General features: G+C 44.2%; 1 protein-coding gene across 3 annotated transcripts in view; it reads right to left on the reverse strand.

Annotated features, from left to right (window-relative positions):
• The window catches only part of LOC108934303 (transcription factor COE1-A-like), a 132979-nt gene that overhangs the window by 17805 nt on the left and 92295 nt on the right, over positions 1-22879 (reverse strand). For 2 of the 3 annotated variants that reach the window (XM_018751898.2, XM_018751900.2), the window contains exons 9-11: positions 19148-19281; positions 15734-15860; positions 2000-2088 (exon numbers count right to left, since the gene is read on the reverse strand). In XM_018751898.2, the coding sequence (XP_018607414.1) occupies positions 2000-2088; positions 15734-15860; positions 19148-19281 (350 nt within the window). The remainder of the gene's footprint in view (positions 1-1999; positions 2089-15733; positions 15861-19147; positions 19282-22879) is intronic. The other variant, XM_018751899.1, reaches the window with a different exon arrangement.

The raw sequence follows: 22879 nt of genomic DNA on the forward strand, positions 1-22879 counted from the left end.
GGACTGGCATCCCGTCCTGGGTGTGTCCCCTCCCCCTCCAGCCCTACGCCCTGTGTTGCAGGGTTAGGCTCCGGTTTGCCGCAACCACTTGCTGAAGCCACTTGGGACGAGCGGCTTCAGCAAGTGTGTGTGTGTGTGTGTGTGTGTGTGCATTCTGCCATTTATCCAGCTGGGCAATTTTACACAAGCAATTTCAGGCAAGTACCTTGCTCAAGGGTACAACAGCTGGGATTTAAATCTGCAATATTCAGGTCCAAAGGCAGTAGCTCTAACCACTACGCTAAACCAGTTTCGCCACACAGGAAGTTCCTAAAATAAGGCAGTTTTCCAGGGCTTACTACTGCCTCAAATATTTTAAATTTCCTCAAAAAATATCTACGCAGAGATCGCAAAAAATGTAAACGCTCTTTGCTCGTACATGTGAAGACGGATCAGCTGCGAAGCAACACACGGGGAAAGATTATTTAATTTTTTTTTCCACTTAAAATAGCTTACATATATAATTTTGAAAATAGAAAAGGAAGAGTGCTATTCCAGATGGTGATGCTCATCTAATCACTGGCAATACATCAGCTCTAGGGGCTGAGAGCAGAGCGCCAGAGCAGGTGGAGGATGAGACGGACCTGGGATTCTCCCGCTCTGACGGAGGGGTCGAGGGCTGGGACAGAAGCCAAGCACACGATCGGGGCCCGTGAAGAGCTTCGGTAGCAGGTCGCATGGCACCATTCTTCTGGCACGGGCTCTGGGGTTTGCAGTACCGCCAGGGAGAGTCGCCAGGGAAACCACAACAAACGCACAGACGCTGCCAGAAGAGTTTTACGATGCTCAGCGACCTGTGGTTCATTCCTTCCAGGAAGACCCGCTTACTTGAAATGTAATGTTTGCTGTCTTTCACCTCCCCTTCCTGTTGGATTTGATACAAATCCTATTTCTCGTTGCACTCTTCTCCAGATAGCACAAAAGGCACGGTAAGTGTTGGGTCTGCTCACTGGATCAGTGTAAGGCTGCCCAGCAGGAGGGGACCAGATGGTCTGATTGCCCACAGTAAGAGCAAGTGTAAGGCCTCGGCACCTGATGTTCACATTGAGAGCTTTGATGCCTGCGAGCATCACCTTCTCTGTGAGCTCTCAGAGGAAGGAAAAAAATAAGATCCTGGACTCAATCAAAGAAGGGTCTGAGGCCAGCACTTTTGACATAACCAAGGTATCGTACTGAAAGTTCAAGATTTCAGGGGCAAACCCACTGAGCTGACAGAGCACACCTTTTGTTAGCAACCCAGCATCTCTTCCAACAAAAAGTCCTGAACAGCTGATCCCCGAGTCAAATAGCATTACCCTATGTACTTGTGTAACAATGGAACTCTATGACTACAGTAACCCTTCAATCTGATGTCATTTATTCTAAGCCAGGAGGGTGCATTTCATCCTACAAGCTGCAAAACTAATATTACATATGATGTGGAGAGCCCACATCACATTTTGTTGGATTTTTTACATCTAAATATATGCATTTTATGAAGACATATCAAACCTGGATGGGTGCGTCCCTGGTCCACCACATGGTAGCCTCACACATTTACACACTATTACAAATCTACCTGAAGCACATGTATTTGGCATACGGGGGGGAAGCTGAAACACTCTCAAACACATGGATAACATACAAATTGCACAGACAATAACAAGATTTGCAAATTTCATACATGGGTATATTTGTGCTACAGTCAAGAGAAAAAGTCCTACTTCTACTGAGATGAATGTAAATGAAATGTAATGGTCAAAAGGAACAAAATCATTTACGTTTTAAACCTTAATGATCATGATTAAAGTTCTAGTTGAGATAGACCGATGAGTGATGGTACCATGCTGGAGTCTAAATAATCCAAATGCTTCTCTGAGATGGTCTTTTGAGGCCAGGGAGGGAGTGCAGGTGTCAGGACTAATGAACTGACGAAGAGCTCGGTTTTTATATTTTCGGGACCACAAGGGTCTTGACAGACCTTTGGCAAGCGCTCAGGGTCACCAGGATGGCGTGGGATCACCTTCTGCAGCCGCTGGAAGCCATAGTCGATGGTGGGCTCATTCAGTGCTGAGGGACAAGAACATAACAGCATTAAGACCGCGTTAAAAACGACGGTAAGAAAACGAGAACGTTGCGGTCAGCAGGGTGTTGCACGTGAAGGGAACCAAGTTTCTAATCAAGTCTTTATCTGGTCACAAAAATATTGCTGTTTTACTGCAGCTGTAAAAATATACCATGGATGTCAAGTTATACACCGTTCCATGGGTAAAGTGAAAAAGTAATACATTTGAAAGTCTAATACATTTAAAAATGTGAATGTTGTTAATGGTCGGTATTTCATATTCCAGCAAAAAGCAGACTGGCCGTATCATTGAAAGAGAAAATATGAGAAGCAAAAAAGCCCTATGAAAATCTGAAGATCTGAATTGGGCTTTTCCTTTTGAATTTAGTGCCGTAATTACAGGGACGAACATTTTAACTTGTCAGAAACGAAACGCGAACGGGCGTCAGTCGCCGCCGAGGATGGAATCGTGTTTACGTGTCAGTGCTGACAGCTGTCTTCTCAGTAATGGAAGAAGGAGGAGACAAGATGGCCATGGAGCCACTTCTGCAAGTGCGTTGTTTTAAGGAATTCACACAAACTGCCATTACGAAGCTCAAAAAATAGGCACGCACAACTCCTGGGAAACTGTTTTCTTATGACAAATGCTTTTTTTTCCCCAGTCTGAGCACAGTTTCTCAGAGCTACTTACACGTCCGAAATATATTTATATAATGTCACAAACATACCGTAGAATTAAAAATTTGCCCGTTTGAAATTAACCTCATTTCATTGATACTCATGCAGTCATGATAAAAAACAAGAAAATAATAAGAAAAAAATTGTGGGAAGGTGATGAGGAATCATCGCTACTCGTGTGATGAACATTGGTTCATATGGTGCAAAGAAGCAAACTAAGTGCCCTTAAGAATCACACGTCTGCATCTAAGTGTCTCTTCCTGCTCATGTAACGAACACATTATATTTTCTACGAGATGTTCGTCGCTTTGGAGAAAATCGTTTGCTAAACCAATGCATGAAAATGCAAGTGTGAACAACAATGTGCTACAGTCTCCAAGTATCCCTGTCTCCTGTAACCCTTGGAAACGGGAAGCGCAATGCACTGCCGCCCCAGTTTTCACCTTTCACTACACCCCAGGCCCTTGTCAAGACCGTATCATTCTGTTGACACCCAGACAATGGCTGCTTCTTCTGCGGCGACTGCAGTCTGTCTGTTTGCCTGCAATGATCTCCCACCGGACCGTACATGCTAAGGCTTCCATGCGTTTCATCACGCACACTGAAGACAGAATGGCACGCGGCGGCACGGCCCAAGAGCCGCAGATCCAATGAAAACAGGAAAAGAAAGGAGGGACGGAAAGGGTTCCCTTTCCTCGCCATTTGCTGGTATGGCTTCAAACTTTGTCCTGTCTCTTCTCTTATTTACAGCCGACCCTTGAACGACCCGGGGGTTGGGGGGCCGACCCCCCCGCACGGTCGAAAATCCACGTATAACTTTTGACTCCCCAAAAGCTTGAATAGCCTACCGTTGAGCGGAAGCCTCACCGATAAAATAAACAGTCGATTAACACATTTTTTTGTATGTTATATGTATTATATACTGTATTCTTACAATAAAGGAAGCTAGAGAAAAGAAAATGTTAAGAAAATCACAAGGAAGAGAAAATACATTGACGGGACTGCACTGTATTTATCGATACCGTAAGTTTGTCGTCTGTTCACAAGATGAATCGTCTGTCTTGTCTGTAACTACATCAATACTGTCTTAAATGATACAAAACACTGCAGGTGTTATAGGCATTAGTAACACTAGACATCAAAAACGAAAAGACGACGCGAAAAAGAAATTCGGATTTATTTACAAGTATAACAATTCATGCATTGATAACGAAGAAGCAGCAATATGATCGCTTTACGGTAGCCTAGCCTACACTGACGAATGAATCGTTATAAATTTTTATGGCATACAGTATTACAGTCATTTTCGTAGTACAGTACTGGGAAAAAAAACCCAAGTTTAAGCGGACTCGCGAGTTCAAACCCGTGTTGTTCAAGGGTGAACTGTACATTGAAAATGACATAAAAATGACAAAATTACATAGAAATTACACGGAGGATTGCATACTCATGCATCTACATTAACAGTGTAAAAAGGGAAAATCTCCACTTCTTGTGCTCTAAGCCTCAGTCTAGTGACATAATAAACGAACAATGTATTATGACCTCTAAAAAATGCCTCTTCTATTCTTTCATATACATACATGATGTAATTCTCTCCATGAATATATGCATATCCTTTTTTTGTCTCACATAATCACTCCCAGGGCTTTACTATAGGCTGAGAAGAGTTTCTGGGGTTCAAGTCCAAAGAGTATGAAAGTGTATGGCATTTCCCAACCAGATCAATACATTTTCATATTCTGCACGATAAAACCCTTTCAATTCGCTCAATTTTATGAGCAGCCATTACTCTTCTTCACATCAAAAGGCAGAAAGAGGCAAATGTTTATGAAAATGTGAACTGTTGGAGTCAATATGCCTTCAGTGGTGAATGTGGAAGATACATTGGTCCTGCCTGCTATTTGCACAACACAGCAGGTTTAACCTTCAAAAAAAAAAAAAACAAAAGGCTTTGAATGTACAGTATAGGACCAGCATCAGTGATGAGTTTGAATTCACTAGGTGGAAAGGGTTTTTCTCCAAGAGGTATAATAATAACTTTCAATAGGAAACCGGCTGCCATGTCTTCACAGCTCTTCTGCAGCACTTACCGGAGATACGATGCTCTGTACTTAGATTTGCCCTCCCGCGCATTTCGTCCCATACAACTATTACCCTGGTATACCCACACCTCTGACTGGTAGTGTAGGTTTCACATGAAGTGACATGTGAAAGGGGACAGCTGGTAGTATAGTGGTTGGACGTATAGATGAGTGACCCATGGGTGACCCAGACACTTTTCTCCAAAGCAACTTCCAACAAACTCTATACAGTGTTATTAGCCAACACACCTTATTCACCGTGGTGACTTACACTGCTAGATACACTACTTACACTGGGTCACTCATCCATACATCAGTGGAACGCACTATCTCTCTCTGTCACTCATACACTATGGGGGGGATTTGAACAGCATGTCTTGAGAGTGTGGGAGGAAACCAGAGCGCCCGGAGGAAACCCACAGTCGTTACCAACGGTTCTTGTGCTTTAAGTCACATCTCCTTGCCTCTTCACCATTAATTCTGTGGCGTGTAAAACTCAGTGGAACTGCACAGAAACATCAGCAAAGAAATATGCGTATGATTTGCACCAAACAATCGTTGTCCGTAGAGACAAATTTCAAAACAGAGACACATTTTCGCCCTGTCAATCTGTCTGTGAGCGGTTTCTTTTTTTCCTTCCCATCCCCTTCTGTTGGCCCTGGGGCGAGCAGAATGTGTGTTTCCTGCAGGCGGAAATACTGCTCTCCGCTGACCCATGTCTGGCTGCAGAGCCTGCAGAGGGCCGTCACGCTCATTCATCACCCCCCATGGGACAGACGGGCTGCCCGTTACAGTGAGAGAGAGGAACACAGAGAGGGAGAGAGAGAGAGAGAGAGAGAGAGAGAGAGAGAGAGAGAGAATGGGGCCCAGAGCTCTGGTACTGTCCACATGTCCTCTGAAGCCCTTCATGATCCTCCTCTCCTGCCTCTCTTGTTTTATCTTCGAAACTCTTCCCCTACCAGGAAGAGCTCTGAAGATAAAACTGTTATAAAAGGATAGGAGGCCAAAGTTTCCATGATTTGCACTGCTTAGCCCCCTGTGCCGGCCTCTGTTCTTTACCGCGGTTCAGGAGTGACTGTCAAATTGCAGGAGACTGCAGAGGGACCCCAAGACCCCCAAGTGAAACTGTGTAAATATCATTATCCATCAAGGACACAGAGTTATGCAAACAATACAACCCTGTGCTGACAAGAGCCGCTGCGCGTCACCCTCAAAATCACCCACGGCTCAGTCTTTCGAGTAAAGGCGGTTTTATGCTATATATCTAAATAGATATGATTGTGACTCATTGCACGAGGTTTATGATGACTGCCAACTCTTTAAAAAGGACAGAAATGAGCCCGGTATTGGGGTGGCATAGTGAGTAGCGCTGCTGCCTCACAGTGCCTGGGTGGTGCAGGAGGATGTGGGTTTGATCCCTACTCAGTCTGTGTGGAGTTTGCATGTTTTCCCTGTGTTCGTGTGAGTTTTCTTCTGGGTGCTCTGGTTTCCTCCCACAGTCCAAAGACATGCTGTTCAGGTTTGCCTGTGGTGCGTGAGTGACAGAGAGTGTGTGTGTGTGTGTGTGTGTGTGTGTGTGTGTGTGTGTGTGTGTGTGTGTGTGTGTTCCACTGATGTATGGATGAGTGACCCAGTGTAAGTAGTGTATCTAGCAGTGTAAGTCTTTGGGTGCTCTGGTTTCTCCCCACACTCCAAAGACATGCTGTTCAGGTTCACTCATAGTGTGTGAGTGAGAGAGAGTGTGTGTGTGTTCCACTGATGTATGGATGAGTGACCCAGTGTAAGTAGTGTATCTAGCAGTGTAAGTCACCGCGGTGAATAAGGTGTGTGGGCTCATAACACTACATAGAGTTCATTGGAAGTCGCTTTGGAGGAAAGTGTCTGCTAAACAAATAAATGTAATTAAGACAAATGTGCACCTTAGTTGCAAAAGCCCAATACGCCACCAAGCTGCTTCCACGAGTGTGCGATTAAACATGTATAAATGCATGCGTAAGGCATGCGAGAAGGAAGCAGTCTCAGGAGATGATGGAGCACGGGGAGTGCCGATGCAGTCGGTGAAATCCCCACAGATTGTGACAGAGGCAAACCAGCCCCCGAGGCTGCCAATCCATCACATCCAAACGGACTTCCTGTAATTAGGGCCCGGGAACGGCGGAGCGGGATCCATAAGTCTTTGAAGCTCAGGGCCGGGGTGTTCACGGATGGGGCTGGGGGGGTGGGTGGTAATGAAACGAGGGACAGGGCGGGGTACTTGTAAGAAGCCCATTAACGTTCTGATATGGAGATGGATGAGCGCACTCTCCGTGTAAACAGCACACCGCAGTTGTAGATGTCAGGAAGTGTTTATTCCTTCATTGTTATCGATGTTCACATTCTGTACAATCTTCTCAACAGCCGAGCGCATAAAATATACTTGGGAGGTGCTCCGGGTGGGCGGGTGTTTTTTTCCTCCGTGCGGCACGAACTGACCTCAATACAAGAAAACACAAAACTGAGACAACGTGAGAAAGTGCAGCGAAAGAGGCGGCGGAAGCTGGGAAGCGAGCGTAAGAAAATGTGTCGATTCGAAAATGAGAATTAGAAAATAGAGGATCCGTTTACGTGCTATTAAATCACACTCATCACTATACATATAATTACACTGTTGCTGCGAAATATTTTTAGGTTTCTGCTTTTAAAATATATGTTTCGGGGGGTGGCTTCACCTAACATTTAATTACTACTCCAGATTCCACTGCTGAGACATTGTCTGTGAATAACTAGAGCACATGGACAGTTACATTTATAGGAAAATCACTAAAAATAGTGATGGAGAAAGTGAGTTTTTATTATTTTTTTATCCTAAATGCAACACAAATACACTGCTGATATCACCTCTGTAAGGAAACCAAGAAATAAAAGTTAATCATTTTATTTGTGCTTTTGGTACTGACAGAGGGAGTAAATCACTGTTCTGATGTTCTGAATCAGCTTATGAACAAAAGCCCAAAGAAATATAAAAATGACGCGAGGATTATTAATAACACGTCGGCATCCGAATGCACCGGTGACCGCGGCGTTACACTGTACTCTTTCACTGCCGCTGTGTATGAGGATGGTGCCTTCATGCATCATGCGGGTACAATTTCTCTTTCAGAGCTCTCCTGTGAAGGGTTTATTAATGGCTATAATGGATGGAAATCAGCTACAGCTTTTACCAATCAAAGCTGACTGAGCATCATTTTTCACATAAATTGCTGCTTCGAATAATGACTCACTATGACACACATATTAGCAAAAGCATTGAAGAAGTAATGAAATTAGCGACAGTTGTATATCCATTTAATGAACAAAAAAAATGCATCAAGTTTTTATTTATTTCTTTAATTATTTTATTTATTTTTTTGCGCATAGAGGCAGCACACGTGCGCTTTCTTTTACTCAATTTACAGAAAATTGAAATTTTCAAGTCAAGAAATACATGACTGTGAGTACTATACAAAACACGAACACAAAGATAAAAGGGACTGAAATAAAGGGGAAGTGAAATAACTTATGTTTGTCTGTCTGGAACACCAGCTGTGGGAAACTGATGTTGCAGAGAGACAAATATAAGAGAAGTTAGGGAGCTGATCAAACGCCAAACATAGCAGGTCGTGTACGTGTTTCAACTGCTGTATCGTCCCCCTCGCGATCATTATAAACTTGCATGAAAAAGAAATGGGGGATGAGAAATGTAACTTTTGCTTCACTCTGGCCTATAATAATCAGAGGAGGAGCCCTACAGTGACCACGGTGCCGGATTTGTGTAAAAATGCATGCGGCGCAATAATATTAGATGTAGGGCTTTTGTTCGTTGTGCTTTTGCAGGCATATTTTTGTTCCTACAGTGTGATTTTACAGTCAGCTTAAGAAGTAATGGAAATATTAACTGACAGAAAAATTCAATTTGTCAATTTATTTCTAGATAGATATTTACTGAAAAGCACTGTTAAATGAAATCTGAGCTTTTCACTGACAAAAGATAAACCTGCTTATGGTAACCTTTATGAAAGTGCTGTTTATTGCAAACCAGCAGCTCGTAGAACTAAAGGCTTAAATAAGAAAATGAGACAGATTTTTAGTTATCCAGAAGGAAATATTTGGAGAGGACTCATCCATCGCCTAGTGAGCTAACAATAAAAAGTGCGACGAAGAGATCTTTAACGTGCAGTTGGTGCATGACAACATTATTAGTGAAAAAACGAAAATTATTAAAAAGTCCTAAGAGCCATTTACGCGCGTAAACGAGCGAGATCTTTACGGCAAGAGCCAGTCGCTCGTTGAAGGATTCCTCGCAATCGCACGGATCAATGCTCATTGAAATTTCATGAAGCCACATCTAGGCCTCTTCATATTTCACAATAATGACCCTAGAGGAGAGAATGGAGTACAGAATTGGGGGGGGGTTTCCAGACCCAAATTCAGCATTAGTAAACATCTCGCAGACCAGCACAAAATGCTAAATGGCTATTACACCAAATGGCTTGCCAACGTTCACATGGGAAATGTGTGTAATATAGACGAATGTCACAGTGGTACAGGGTACCATGTGCATGTATGTTTGTAACACTGTGGTGGCGTTTACCAGGCCAAGAGACCCATGTTACACTAGCGAGACACGAAGCTGAGCAGGGCATAATTGGTATATAATTATATAATATAAAGAGTATAACTGATCCGAAGCATCCCAGATTGAGAAAATCTCTGCAGACTATAAATGCCAATACGTAACCGATCAGCAGGAAAACAGCACTTTGCATTCTCTCTTCCATCCTCATTTCCCATTTGCTCTTCTTTTTTCTCCCGAACCCTTTTCTTCCAGTGTGGGATCTCATATGCTGCCGAATCGATAAGCAGTCTGCATTCCATTCAATAACTCTGAATTATTGCTTATTCTCCATGCTTATTACGGATGAGTTATTTTTTCCAACCTGCACCACCACCAAGGATCAATAGCGCACAATATTATTTTTATCAATTTTTCCATAAATCCATCGGTGGCATTTATTTGGGGAAATCTGACAAGCTACTACACTTAATCTTAGCCAACAGGCCGAGAAGCAATCTGACAAGCTCAATAAAGCATGGCCGCAGGGGGAACACAAAAATCTATCCTGGAAATCCATGTACAATTGATCACTTGTTTTTTAGATTGTGTATATAAAAATTTACAGTATGTACATAGCGTGGGGCTCTGTACAAATTTCATTCAGGAAAATGACTATGACCAATTTAGAAAAGGCACCAACAGATCCACAGCCCCCAGATAAAGACAGATGTAAAGCAGGTGAGATGTCAGCGAAAAGCCAGTGGACAGACTGTTCAGACACCCATCTAAAAATACAACATATTCTCATAGATTTGACCAATTTTGGATCGTTAAATTTGAACAATTTTTGGATTCCGAAACTGATTTCTTTCGGCAGTGATTTGTGCTCGAAGTTCCCGCGAGGTCTTCAAGCCAAGTGAGTAGATTAACCGCTATGTGACTACATTATATGGAATCCATTAGATGCACATCAAACGATTTTCACATAAATAGTGAAAAAAGCAGGAACTAAAAAAAAAAAAGAAAAAAAAAATCAAACCCTTGGACTTTTATCCCGGGCTTTCTCTTTATTCTTTCCTTGACGTCCTTTATTGTTTCTCATGCAGAGACACTCCTCAGCATGCCTGCCTAATATCTCTGAGATATTAAGGATCATACAAAATCAAATGGTGGTCATAAGAAGGGATATCTTTCATTCAGTCAAGTGCAGTCTTTTAATATCTACATGGCTGAGCAGAGAGAGAGCAGCATCCCGAATCTCCTGAATGGGTACAAATTGACTGCCGAGCACGGAGGCCCATTCATCAAAGGGGCCAGTCTGTAGAATGAGTGCTCCTCTGAAGATCGCGTTCCACTGGTAAGGAGAGGGCGGGCGAGATGCTGTGACTAATGATAACAGTGCGGCCATACAGAAGAGAGGTAACAAATGACAGAAAATACACTGTGCTTCTGGTGGGCAATAATGAAGGGAATAACGTGCAAGCAGTTCTATCACCCAGGGTTGACCTGTAGTCGGCAGCAGGTCAAAAGGTGAATGTGCTCCTATCCAAATCTGTCTTGTTTAATTGCTTCTGATAGTAAGTGTAATTGCACTGCATTTTAGACTGTCGAATGGTATGGGGTTGGAAGGGCGGAGGAGTTGGGTGTCTAGAAAGACATGGGGCACGTCACAACACGTAAAACAATCAGCGCGCCTTCACTGTCCCCTTCTTTTAATTGATTGCCACTCGGGTCCTCACGTTAAGTGCCAACATGACAACTGAGACTTTGACGCTCCATGCGTCCTCCTCCACACTGCAGCTTGCCAAGCTTTCGTGACCCCATCGGGAAAGGTGACCCTCCGTTTATCGATGAGTTCATTTACATTTACTTGTATTCATTTATCAGACACTTTTCTCCGAGGCGACGTACATCTCATAGAAAATACAATGTGTTCATTACATTAGCAGGAAGAGACACTTAGATGCAGACGTGTGATTCCTAAGTGCACTTAGTTTGTTTCTTTCCACCATATGAACGGATGTTCATCACACGAGTAGCTGCATAAAACTTTACCGGAATATCGACAATTCCTGATCACCTTGCTAGTACTTTCTTTTTTTTTTGAGATACATTTAAACATTTACGTTACATTGTAGGAGTACCTGTGAAAAGGACTGACCCGAGGAGCATGATCATGAACATTTTATACCTTACGTGAACTTAAGAGATCATGGGCAAAGTGAGTCCGGAAGAGGTGAGTTTTCAGACCCTTTTTAAATGTGGACAGAGATTCAGCGGTTCTGAGCGACAGGGGGAGGTCATTCCACCACAACGGAGCCAGAACCGAGAACCTCCGTGGTATGGAACACTCTGTGCTGCGTTCATCATTGCTACACCTGCTGCCCGGACCCCCAGCCCCCAGGCTGTGCCAGCTCCATGTGTTGACGAAAGACTCTGTTACGAAGCCAGCATCTCCCTTAAAGAGGGAACGGAGATGGCGTATATCATGGCCTATAATTGCCCTGCTTGCGTTTTCACTGCCGACAAGAAAACAGAAAAAGCATAACACAACTCCACTTGTTGGATTAGCTGGAGACTTATCGACTTTCAGGTAGATGTTGATTCCTGCATGGCTGTCCCATGATCCAAAACAGCGTTAGCGATGCCATTGATTTAATTAGGTTTTCATTTCAATGGTTTGCAGCCCCAGCAGGAGTTGATTAGTGCAGCCAGATGCCTTGCGTGTAGCACCATGGCCGGCCGCCACAGACTCCTGCCATTCGACGACGATTAGCGCCCGGACCCTGAGGGATGCTAACAAGTGTTGACTGCGGACGGAGTCAGACTCCGCAACTGGAGTGCGGAAAGGCACTAGCAACTGGAGAGAGGAACACTGCGATTCAAGGGTGACGGGGTAACCACTCGAACAACATCTCTGAGCTTCGGTGCACCATTCAAACAATATCTCTAGGCTTTAAATCTCAGCACATTGACAAGAGCTTGCTTGGGAAAAAGGGTTTGGCCTGGTCAGCAGACCACAGAGTTCTGCTCGATAAACGGAAGGCAGGAATGCCACCCGGCTGGTCTAGTCAGCACCGGGAAGGGTCACTCGGCCATTGCGGCCATATAAAAACCCAAAATGCAGCAGACACGCAGATGATAAATTGTAAATCAGTACATGCCATCACCATGCAGCTATGCACAGTGGCATCGTCTCACCTGTTTTTTTTTTTTCCACAAAGTTGGGTTTCTAATTCTGCAGTGCAGAATGTAAAAAGTAACATGTAAAAGTTCAACAGTAAAAGTTAATTGTGAAATACATATTTGTTTTCATCCCTCTGAATTCTGCCATCTTTCAAGTATAAATGTGTTTTCTGTGTTTCTAACACCTTTACTTTCGGGATCATAGCACAGAACAAACCAGAGCTGACTGAACTCCAGAGAGAACAAAACCTTGAAAACGTCGAGGAAACCCATAGCTAAATTTGGTTTCCGAATTCAGACGGTGGGGGAAAAAAATCTGGCAAATACAAAGGTCAAAGATCGTGTCTTACGTCGAAAAGCACTTAGCAGTAAGACAGCCACACAGACAGAAAGCCTGAAAGGTGGTCTGAAATCAGTGATGATTAATAGTATTAACTCTTATAGTGAGACATTTACATTAAAAAGTAGGAGGGATCGCACAACGCCTCTGACAAACAAAAAAACAACCTTTCCGCTCCACTTGTTGCAAGTAGTGTAATGGAGTGTAAGGCTGGAGCCGTCCGTTGCCTTGTGACTGAAGTTTAAATACCCACAGTGCACTTGATCAAGATGAACCCATACAGTAATAACACCTTGCTATAATAATAATAATAATAATAATAATAATAATAATGGGTTTGGCCGGGTCCTGCTTCCTGGTGGGTCTGGGGTTCGAGTTCCGCTTGGGGTGCCTTGCGATGGACTGGCGTCCCGTCCTGGGTGTGTCCCCTCCCCCTCCGGCCTTGCAGCCTGTGTTGCCGGGTTAGGCTCCGGTTCACTGCGACCCCACTTGGAACAAGCGGCTTCAGACAGTGTGTGTGGCTATAATAATTATTTGGAAGGTGATCAGGAATCGTCAATATTCAGATACAGTTTAATGCAGCTACTCGTGTGATGAACATCCATTCATATGGTGGAAAGAAACAAACAAACTGCACTTAAGAATCACACGTCTGCATCTAAGTGTCTCTTTCTGCTCATGTAATGAACACATTGTATTTTCTATGAGATGTACGTCGCTTCGGATAAAAGCGTCTGCTAAATGAATACGTGAAAATGCTATATAAATGGATAAATAACTACAAATAAAATGACATATAAGCCTCACACTGTAAGTTCCATTTGAGAAAGCCATCATGGAAATGAATAAATAATAATATGTGTAACAAAAAAACGTTACAACAAAATGATATATAAATGTAAAGCATAAAAATGCATTTATAAATTAATAACTACATTAAAACATTATTTAAATGTATATATACAAAACATAAGCACTACAAACCTTTTCTTGGAACAGTCCAAATAAAGGCACAAGTTTAGCAGAACACAGAACCCAAACCAGTTCTATCTGAAACTGGGATGAAGAGATTACTATTTCAGATACACAACTAACACTAATACATATTTTCTGAGGTCACCACATACTATTCGCTGTGGCCATGAGATTCCGCCCTCACGTGAAATAGAAAATGATATCAACTGTTTTAGAAAAGATACGGCAACTGGGAACAAGGAAACGATTTTGGCCCCACTTCCATTCCCCGTCTTTCATTCCCTTAGAAAAAAAAATTACAGTAGAATTAGTCGGAAAAAAGCAAACCTCATTACTGTGCTTCTCAAATTGGTGCGGGATTTCTCTCGCCTGGCGAGGGGCCTCCGCCAATGGTCATTATGTTGAAGTGAACATATTGCAAACAAATTTCTCTTCCAGCGCTGCTCGTATCATTTTCAATTAGGTGAAACGAGCGTGCGAAACGAAGGAGGATGAGACCCCCCGCCGCTGTTCGACTGGCTCACGGGATGCGTTTCGCTGCTCTCTGGGATGCAGTTACCGGGCTTCAGTTAGCGCGTTACTACGAGGCTTCGTGTGTTTGCGCGCGGTGTTCGCGCGTCCCAACACGTGCGTTGGTCTGCAAGCAAATTCGCTTGCGTTTCGAAGGGTGCACATGGTTTTTAAATGGTTTCAAGACGGAGGCCAGTAAATACAGAATGCTTTCCCTATTTAATTGTAACCATTTTACGGGCATTAGTCGTAACAACCCTCCATCTACCGTAATTAAGTAAATGCCGGCCTCATCATGAACCAGTATTTACTCCAAATGCACGTTCTGTGTTATCGCAGGGCACCATCGATGAAGATGGCAGTTGGCTCGCGTTCATGTCACACACCGTGCACTCGCACCATTGCAGGCGCTCCGTTCGGGCTTCCGGAAGGCTACCCACCTCACGGGGGTGTATCGGATGAAATGTTGCTTCGGCAGACGTAAACAATATATTACCGTTATCTGCGTTTCATACAGGATGTTGCAGCTGGCAGAAGTGCAGCAATTGAGGTTAACCTCTGCTCGGAGGAAAGAAGCCGAATTCCACGATAGGAATCTATCTGTATTCCACAGGGCCTTTAAGAAACTGGTCTACATTTTTGCACTGACATCAAGACCGTCCTTTTCGGTGTTAAGCGATATTATGTACCTTACACCGCAGCCGGCGTCACGCCCGCGCCATCAGCTCAAGTGACGACACCTTCACCGAATCAAAGCAGCAGGGCGTACAAGCACCACGTCGACTCACCGGGTTGCGGGACCTCTTCGGAACCACCGCTTCGACTACGCGCCCACACAGCGTACGGATACCTTCACCGTCCCTCTCGATCCTCTTCGCCCCTTCGTTCCCGATCCCCCGGCTGCACACGTTCGGTTCCAGACCTCGGCTTCGCTAAATCAACCTTGGCTCCTCTTTTGTCACCGGAACAACGATCGACCCTCGCCTGCCCCTCGCCTGCCCCACGTCTACGATTCCGGTTTGCCCTTTTGGCGTTCTTAATTAAGAGTCCCCGCGACTGGGTCCACCGATCCCTCTGTCTCCCAGTCTCGTCCACGACAGCTGGTGGCGAGCGGTTCAAGAGATTCTCAATCGAGTGGGTTTCACAAGACATGTTTTACTTTGTGCTGGATTTATACCCCAAATGTTAAGAACTGATTTCCCAAAAAATTACTTCCATTGAGCAGTTAAGACCACAGTTGGCGAAAACACTGCAGAAGGAAACATGGAAAAGTGGAACAAACAGAGGAATCAGTGTGGTCTCACCTGTGTAGATGAACCTGCCAGGCGTGCCTTTACAGAACTGCTTGGACTTGTAGGAGAGGGTGACCTCCACCACACCCGGGATGTGTCGGGGCGGGGTCTGCACCCTGATGGCATGGGGTGTGATGAGCTGGGTGGGGAGGAGGGGACACAAATCGGAACTTTAGCTCCAAGCACCAGCGGAAGGGAAGGCAAGCGGTAACAGGAGCGGCCAAAATCCTAAACCCGATTTAAGTGGGGAACACTAACTATGCTGTTTCACGCTAAAAGTGTTGAGGCAGAAGCCGGCAGAGGTGGTGGCAGCGGCTCTTCCAGCGAAGTTCTCCGAATAGACACTGCTTGTGTGTTGATCCATCAGTCAGAAAGCCCCTCTTCCCCTGGTTCTCCCTAAGAGCCACTCTCCACCAGTGTAAACAAACACTTGGCATCAATACCAACCAGGGGTTCAGCTCGCTGGGTCAACACACTGATTTCACACACCTTAAACCATCTTGTTTATAGATCTAATTGCTTATCGGCCTACTTGTGAACGACCTGGAGTTTTCACTCTGCTCCTCTGAAAGAAAAACGGTGCTGTGGACAATTCAACACCATTGAGTAGCAGCTGAAGGTTGAATCACTGCACCTAACAATCTCGTATCAGGACGAAGGGTGAGAAGTAAATACAAAACAGGTCATGACTGGAAGAGACGTTTCTGCCATTAGCTGGTGAATGTGTCCTGGACTGAAAGGAAAAAAAATAAAACTGCAGTGTAAAAGAAAACGATAGGAGAAAGAATAAGAGACAACGTGGTGGAGAAAACACAGGGCTCATGGACTCGACCCTTGTGGCCCCACTGTGAAGGCTAGGGGCTGATGGATAATTATAAACAGGCTCTGGGACCTGGAGACTTCCTCTCGGGGAAGCTTGTGGGTGGATCAGGCTTCTAATCGCTCTCCGCTCACTGCATTGGAGTGTCACTCAAAATCTCCGGCCTCGGCGGCCGCGGACCCTTTCTTGAATAAACTTCTGCGCTAAGGAACCGAAAGCTGCACACGAGAAACCCTTGAACGCATTTTCCCCACGAGGGGCAATTAGAACACTTCTGAGTCCTTTTGAGCCCTTACGCATAGTAATCCCACGGATCTAAAACGGTTTTTCCGAAACCGGTACGACATAATAAATATACCTCTAATTAATGTTAAATACATCCCTAATCACCGTACAAATAAAGTTAAACAAATAATTGCGTAAATGAAGGAAAAACACAATGTCGGCCTTGTGCACGACCACGCTACGTCTGGCCATCGTACCGCAGCGGTTTGATATCTAATTTACAAGGAAAATAAACACACGGCGATGATTATTTCAAAGTACTGGATCTCGTTCGCAAAGTAAAGGCTGATTACAGTTGGATCAGCTCATTAGCCTGAAGCTTGACTGGCGAGGAAAGAGGAAATAAACTTTGCCCCCCTTTAGGGTTCACCCCCCTTGTGAATTGTTTTCACCTAATGTTGTGTGAAAAGAAAAATGACGGGGGGGGGGGGTCTGCCCCCGCTCCCCCCACCAGACGAATGCCTCTAGCTGATAGGGCCAGCGGCTGGAGGGTTGCACGGCTGCGCCCGTCTTGCTCTTGCCTGCCGCTAGAAATATTGATCTTGCAATCAGACCTCTGGAAAGACAGAGGGATTGGCAGTGGGGGTGATGTCAAAGGTCAAACTGCCCACAGGAACAGCCTTGAGGGCAGAGTAAGAGTAAATCGCTTTCAGATGCGGTGCTTCGGTGACACGATTTTCCCAGCGCTTCGGAATTAAACGTTATTATTTGTATTTCACGTACAGTCCAAGACGCGCGTGCAGGCAGGACGGCAAAATCGGAAGTGAGTCCCATGCATATAACGCTCATCCTGTGCCAACAAAAATAAACACGGCGGACGACTATGACGGGGTGGGCAGGACGCTCGCAGAAGACCCCCTAAACCGTGCCGGTTTCCACAGTGCAGACTGTCCAGAGCTCATGGCAGACTGCATGGCACCATGTCAGCGGCTCACAAAGAACGAATGCGTGCGAACGTGTAGGTCTGCAGCCGAACCACGGCTCTGGTTCCAAAACCAGACGAGGTCCTGATGGGTCAGGACTGGGAGCTCGGTGCGTTTTAAACCGTTAAATGAAACAGCGTGACAAAGTTAGAGGCTCCTCCAGCTTCTGTAATGATGCAACGAAACTGCACAGAGTGCACAATTAAAAATTTCCACCAACACAGCTCTATTTTTAATAAATTCTTCTGATCCTGTTCAAAAAGCAATGGGGCTCTACAAAGGTTTCATTCTTTACAAGTAATTAATGTTTCTGTGTCAATGTGACATTTTCAATATATACAATATTCTGATGAAGTTCTTTGGTAATGCGAAGTGTTTGTCTGACCAACGAAGGCTCATGAATAGAACCGAACATATTATATTAAAGTATATTAAATAGGCTGCTTTCATTAGATACGCTGATGGTGCGGTTGACCCGTTCGATCTGTTCCAGGGCTTTTTTGGCTTTCCTTCAAGCAAGCTTCCGTGCTCTCGAACCCAAGGCTGGCGGGAACCTTCTACCTGTGGTCTAGTCTGCTGAAGGGAACCAGGAGAGGAGCACTCCAAGTGCCTTTAATCCCTCACTTGTTGAACACTTAGTTGTCCTTCTATATCCTACCGTCCTCTCCTTCTACCTCTCAAGAAACACTCTACTGGGTTGTGCGAGACGAAGTGGGGTTTTCATACTGGATTACAGGAGAATGTTGAACACATGAATCGGACACACAGACGGTCCCTGACTTACGGTTTTTTCGACTTTTACGATGGTGAGCTGGCGATAGACATTCGGTAGAAACTGTACTTTGAATTTTGAATTTAGATTTTTTTTCCCGGCCAAGCGATATGCAGTGCGATACTCTCCCAACGCTGGGCAGCGGCAGCGATCCGCATCTCCCACTCTGTCACGCAGAGGTGTGTATTCGGTGTATTAAATGCATTTTCGACTTACGATATTTTCGACTTATGATGGGTTTCGCAGAACGTAACCCCATCGTAAATCGGGGACCACCTGTAATCTAGCTGTGCTCTGGACAATGGATGAAATCTCAGCAGTACGATTAGTTGACAGTGTAAGCGGTTTAAAATTGACAAAGTTTGCATTACTGTTCATTCACCAATGAAAAACCATCCCCGTCTGGAGAAAATTCCTGAAATGCACTCATATTCACAAGCAACATTTGGACTTATGTGAAATTCATGAATATGTCCTTTTGTGAAAGTCCTTCATACACACATATATAGATGAGGGCTGGCTAAAAAAATGCACAAATCGATTATTTATTACATAAATGGTTAACTAAACTTTTACAGCAGTAAATCCGGGCATGCTCAGTTAAAGAGACGCCGGGGAGCACTGACCTCGCTCCAGACCAGCATGGTGCCAAAGATGACCTGGAGCCCATCGAAGAAGTTGTCCCCAATGATGATGACAGTGGCACCCCCTGTGGTCCAGCCCTCGCTGGGGCTGATGGCTTTGATGCAGGGTGCAGCTGCTTCCAGACATAGAAGAGGGATGGAGAAAGAGCCGTGCGGTTAGTCCTGCTTGTCTGCATCAACATGTGGCTCGGAGCGGACAGTCAAAGGTGTGGCAGGATGACAAAGGGGCTGTTCTACCCATCAAACACGTTCATCCGGAGGTCCATGAAAAAGCAGGATTTTATAAATTACTTCTGTAATCCCCAGATGTCACGCAGTTTGTATATTATGCAAATGTGTCTCCAACTCATCAAGTTTCTGCACATAATCCGAAAGACAATATTTCAGCATTCCAGACTTTACGTATATTTTCTGCACTTAGCCAAAATTTGTTGTATTTTTCTCGTACAAAAATGCTTTAGTCTTCCGTCTGTAGGGACACGTAGTCATAGTCGTTTTGGATGTTTCAGTACAAAATACATAGTTATCGCTGGCTTTCAATTTTGTCGGGGACATTGAAGAATGATGGCGACACTGAAAAATCACAACACTCCTCTCATGTTATGGCAAAGATCATTTCACTGTAAAAACCCAGTGTCCTTGTGGCAGTGGCTGGATGGGAATTCTAATTGGACTGATTAAACACACACACCCACACAGGCAGGCGCACACGGACACCTTCATTAAACATGACCCTGTCCTGTCTGTAGGAGGGTCACACACGGATGATTGTTTTACGAGAGGCGTGTAAATGTCAGCCATGTCTCCCTCTCTGAGGGCGGACCATCCCGAATCCGCACAGGAGGCGATCAAAGGCCACGCGCCTGGGGGAATAGCCGAGATACGCCGAGACGCTATAAATCCAGCCCGTTAATTGGTTTAAATTTCGTTTTGGGTGTTGAACTTTAGCCCTCGATTCTGATGGCGTCTTTCCAAAGGCATTCTGCAGGCTAATTACTGGAGTTCCAATTAGCTTCAAGTTTTGATTAAAGGTAAGGAAAAAAATTATTCGTGAAACCTCTATGAGCAATAGATGGACTGAAACAGTTATTTGGTTGGTTCTTGTTCCTGGGGGAGAAGTGGCATCAAGGGCCTCGGCACTTTCAGCATAGACAACGGGACACACAGATGTCGTCAGAAGTGTGGCTAAGGCAGGAGGGGTTCAGAGGTCACTGGTACACACAAGCGTTGGGGGGTGCAGCACATGCAGGAGTACAGAGGGCTCCTCAAACATTGACACATGGCATATTTCTAGAAGTGCACTTCTTGTTGAAAACCACTTCCTTTGCATCTGCAATCCCAGCAATTCAGGTTCGCCTATAGTGTGTGAGTGACAAAGACAGTGTGTTCCACTGATGTATGGATGAGTGATCTAGTGTAAGTAGTGTATCAAGCAGTGTAAGTCACCGCGGTGAATAAGGTGTGTGGACTGATAACACTACATAGAGTTCGTTGGAAGTCGCTTTGGAGAAAAGCATCTGCTGAATAAATACACGTAAATTTATACAGCTGATTCATTTATGCATTTTAACATTGTTATATCAATGCAAAGGTGCTGTTGAAAGATGAAAGTTCTCCCAGTCGAAAGAGGATGTGTAAAACAAAACGACTGTCCGCATTCCGGCTTTTAAAAGCTGAGCTGCAACCTGATGTTTCGAGTCTGACAAACATCTCAACAGCACCTCAGATTTATTTCCATTCATCAGTTTTACTCAGAACCCAACGACTGATTGAGTTACATGTTGAAATTGTGTTAATTTCCTGCGCTTCTTATCAAAAGTTGGTTTAGGATGAAATTAAACAACATTTAATCTGTATAATTCAAATTTACAGCACAGATTTAAAGGTTCATGTAAATGTCACGGAGAATTCATTCTCATACAACTGGATGAATAGAAAGCGCTTTGCTTTTGTATTTTTAATTTTACCTTCTAAATGAAGCTTAATATCCCTTAAGCATAGAGACTTTTGATAGACAAGATTTCTGAAAGAACAACTGCCAAATTACAAATGTAATCTTCTTTCTTTTACATCTGTATTTGTGTCAGACATGCTTCAATTTATCAAATATAAACAATCCAGTTTACCCGAACATGAATTAAAATTCCTTTTCCCATCCTACACTGCTCATTTGTTCATCTGGGTCTTTAGTGACTGTGAGGATAAACTGTGATGCAATTGGCCAGCATGGGAAGCAAGAAAAGATGAACAAAAGCATTACAGCAATCTGTGACATCAATCTTGCCCTAAGTTGACTTTTTTCTTTTGCAGGCGTTGAAATTGCTCGTGGATTAACCAGATGGTGTGCCGCGAGTCCATCTGATGGGATTAAGCTTTGGTGCCTCTCTCTGCACCATCTGTTCCCCAGGCTGACGCATGTGCCCTGGCGCTCTGCCCCCTTTGCCGGCGCAGATGTGCGGAAGACTTGGCGGCCTTAGGTCACCTCCCCCCGCCAACCTGAATGACTTCTGCCCAACGCCAGCCCCTGTACTCTGGAGATCTGGGTCCTCAGTATTGCTCCCTCAAGTATCTCCTTGGGAGAGGCGGGGGCACTGTGCACATCTCCAGGAGCTTCAAACCAGCACACACTGAAGGTAGAAGGTTCGCTGAATGAGAAACTCTACTCTCTCTTTGGATCTCTTTTTCTCTGGATCTGAACATACTTCTCAGAGGGAGACAGTGTATGGAGCACAAGATACAAAAAAAAAAAAAAACACCTTTTCCATGCTTTGTCATGCAGAAGGACTATAGGTTTTTTCCTCTGCTTTGGATTGCAGTCTTTGTTCCTTTTCAGATCTCTTCCCAAAATACAACCAGGCAAAACAGTGCCTCATCACCCCAAGAGACAAGCTGAGTAAAACAGCAGAGATGAAAGCAATACTATACAATCCTTTAAGACCCAGAAAACAAAATGAGAAACTGATTGGATTCGTCTAACTGCAGAAATCAGTTTTCAAATGACCTGCGCATGTCTTTAAAAAGTATTAAAAACTTGCAACAAAGCACTAACCTGGGAACATCTTTGGTCAATTTGGATATCAGGGTGGGTCATAAAACCTTTCCTCTAAGGAAATATGTATACTAGATTAAGCCGCTCTGCCTTCCTGAAGCATACGTAGATTCAAAGTCAACAAGCCACAGGGGAAATACATGGCTTTTATCCTTTAAGAGCCAAAAAATCTCATTGCTGCACGAGGAGAAGAAAGTTCATTTGCTCAAGAACCTATTACTGAGGGCAACACAATCCATGGACTACAGCTGTGAACAAGGCTTCTGAAAAACAGTCATACTTTACCAGGTTACATTTGGACAACATTTACATGCCCATCTTCATTATGTCAAAACATATCATAAAAGACAACCTAAAATTGTTAAAAACCAATAAAGTGCTATGAGACAAAACAATTCTAGCATTTTTAATGATGGAACAACAAAACGCCTTTAGTTACCGTGTATTCAGGAGCCTCGGTCAAGTAGAATCACAAACCATCAACCAACCCAAATGTATTCCTTACAAGAGGCTTGAATGCCAATGTACATTACTTTAACATGCATGGTAATCATTCCAGCCAGTAAATAACTTTTGCTCTTAAATAGAATATTTAATGCAAGAAAGAACCAAAGCAGGAAGCTCAGCATCTTTGCGATGATCCAAGTTAAATCCTGGCACTACAA

The sequence above is a fragment of the Scleropages formosus genome, chromosome 4 (assembly GCF_900964775.1).
Source record: "Scleropages formosus chromosome 4, fSclFor1.1, whole genome shotgun sequence".
Classification (NCBI taxonomy): Eukaryota; Metazoa; Chordata; class Actinopteri; order Osteoglossiformes; family Osteoglossidae; genus Scleropages; species Scleropages formosus.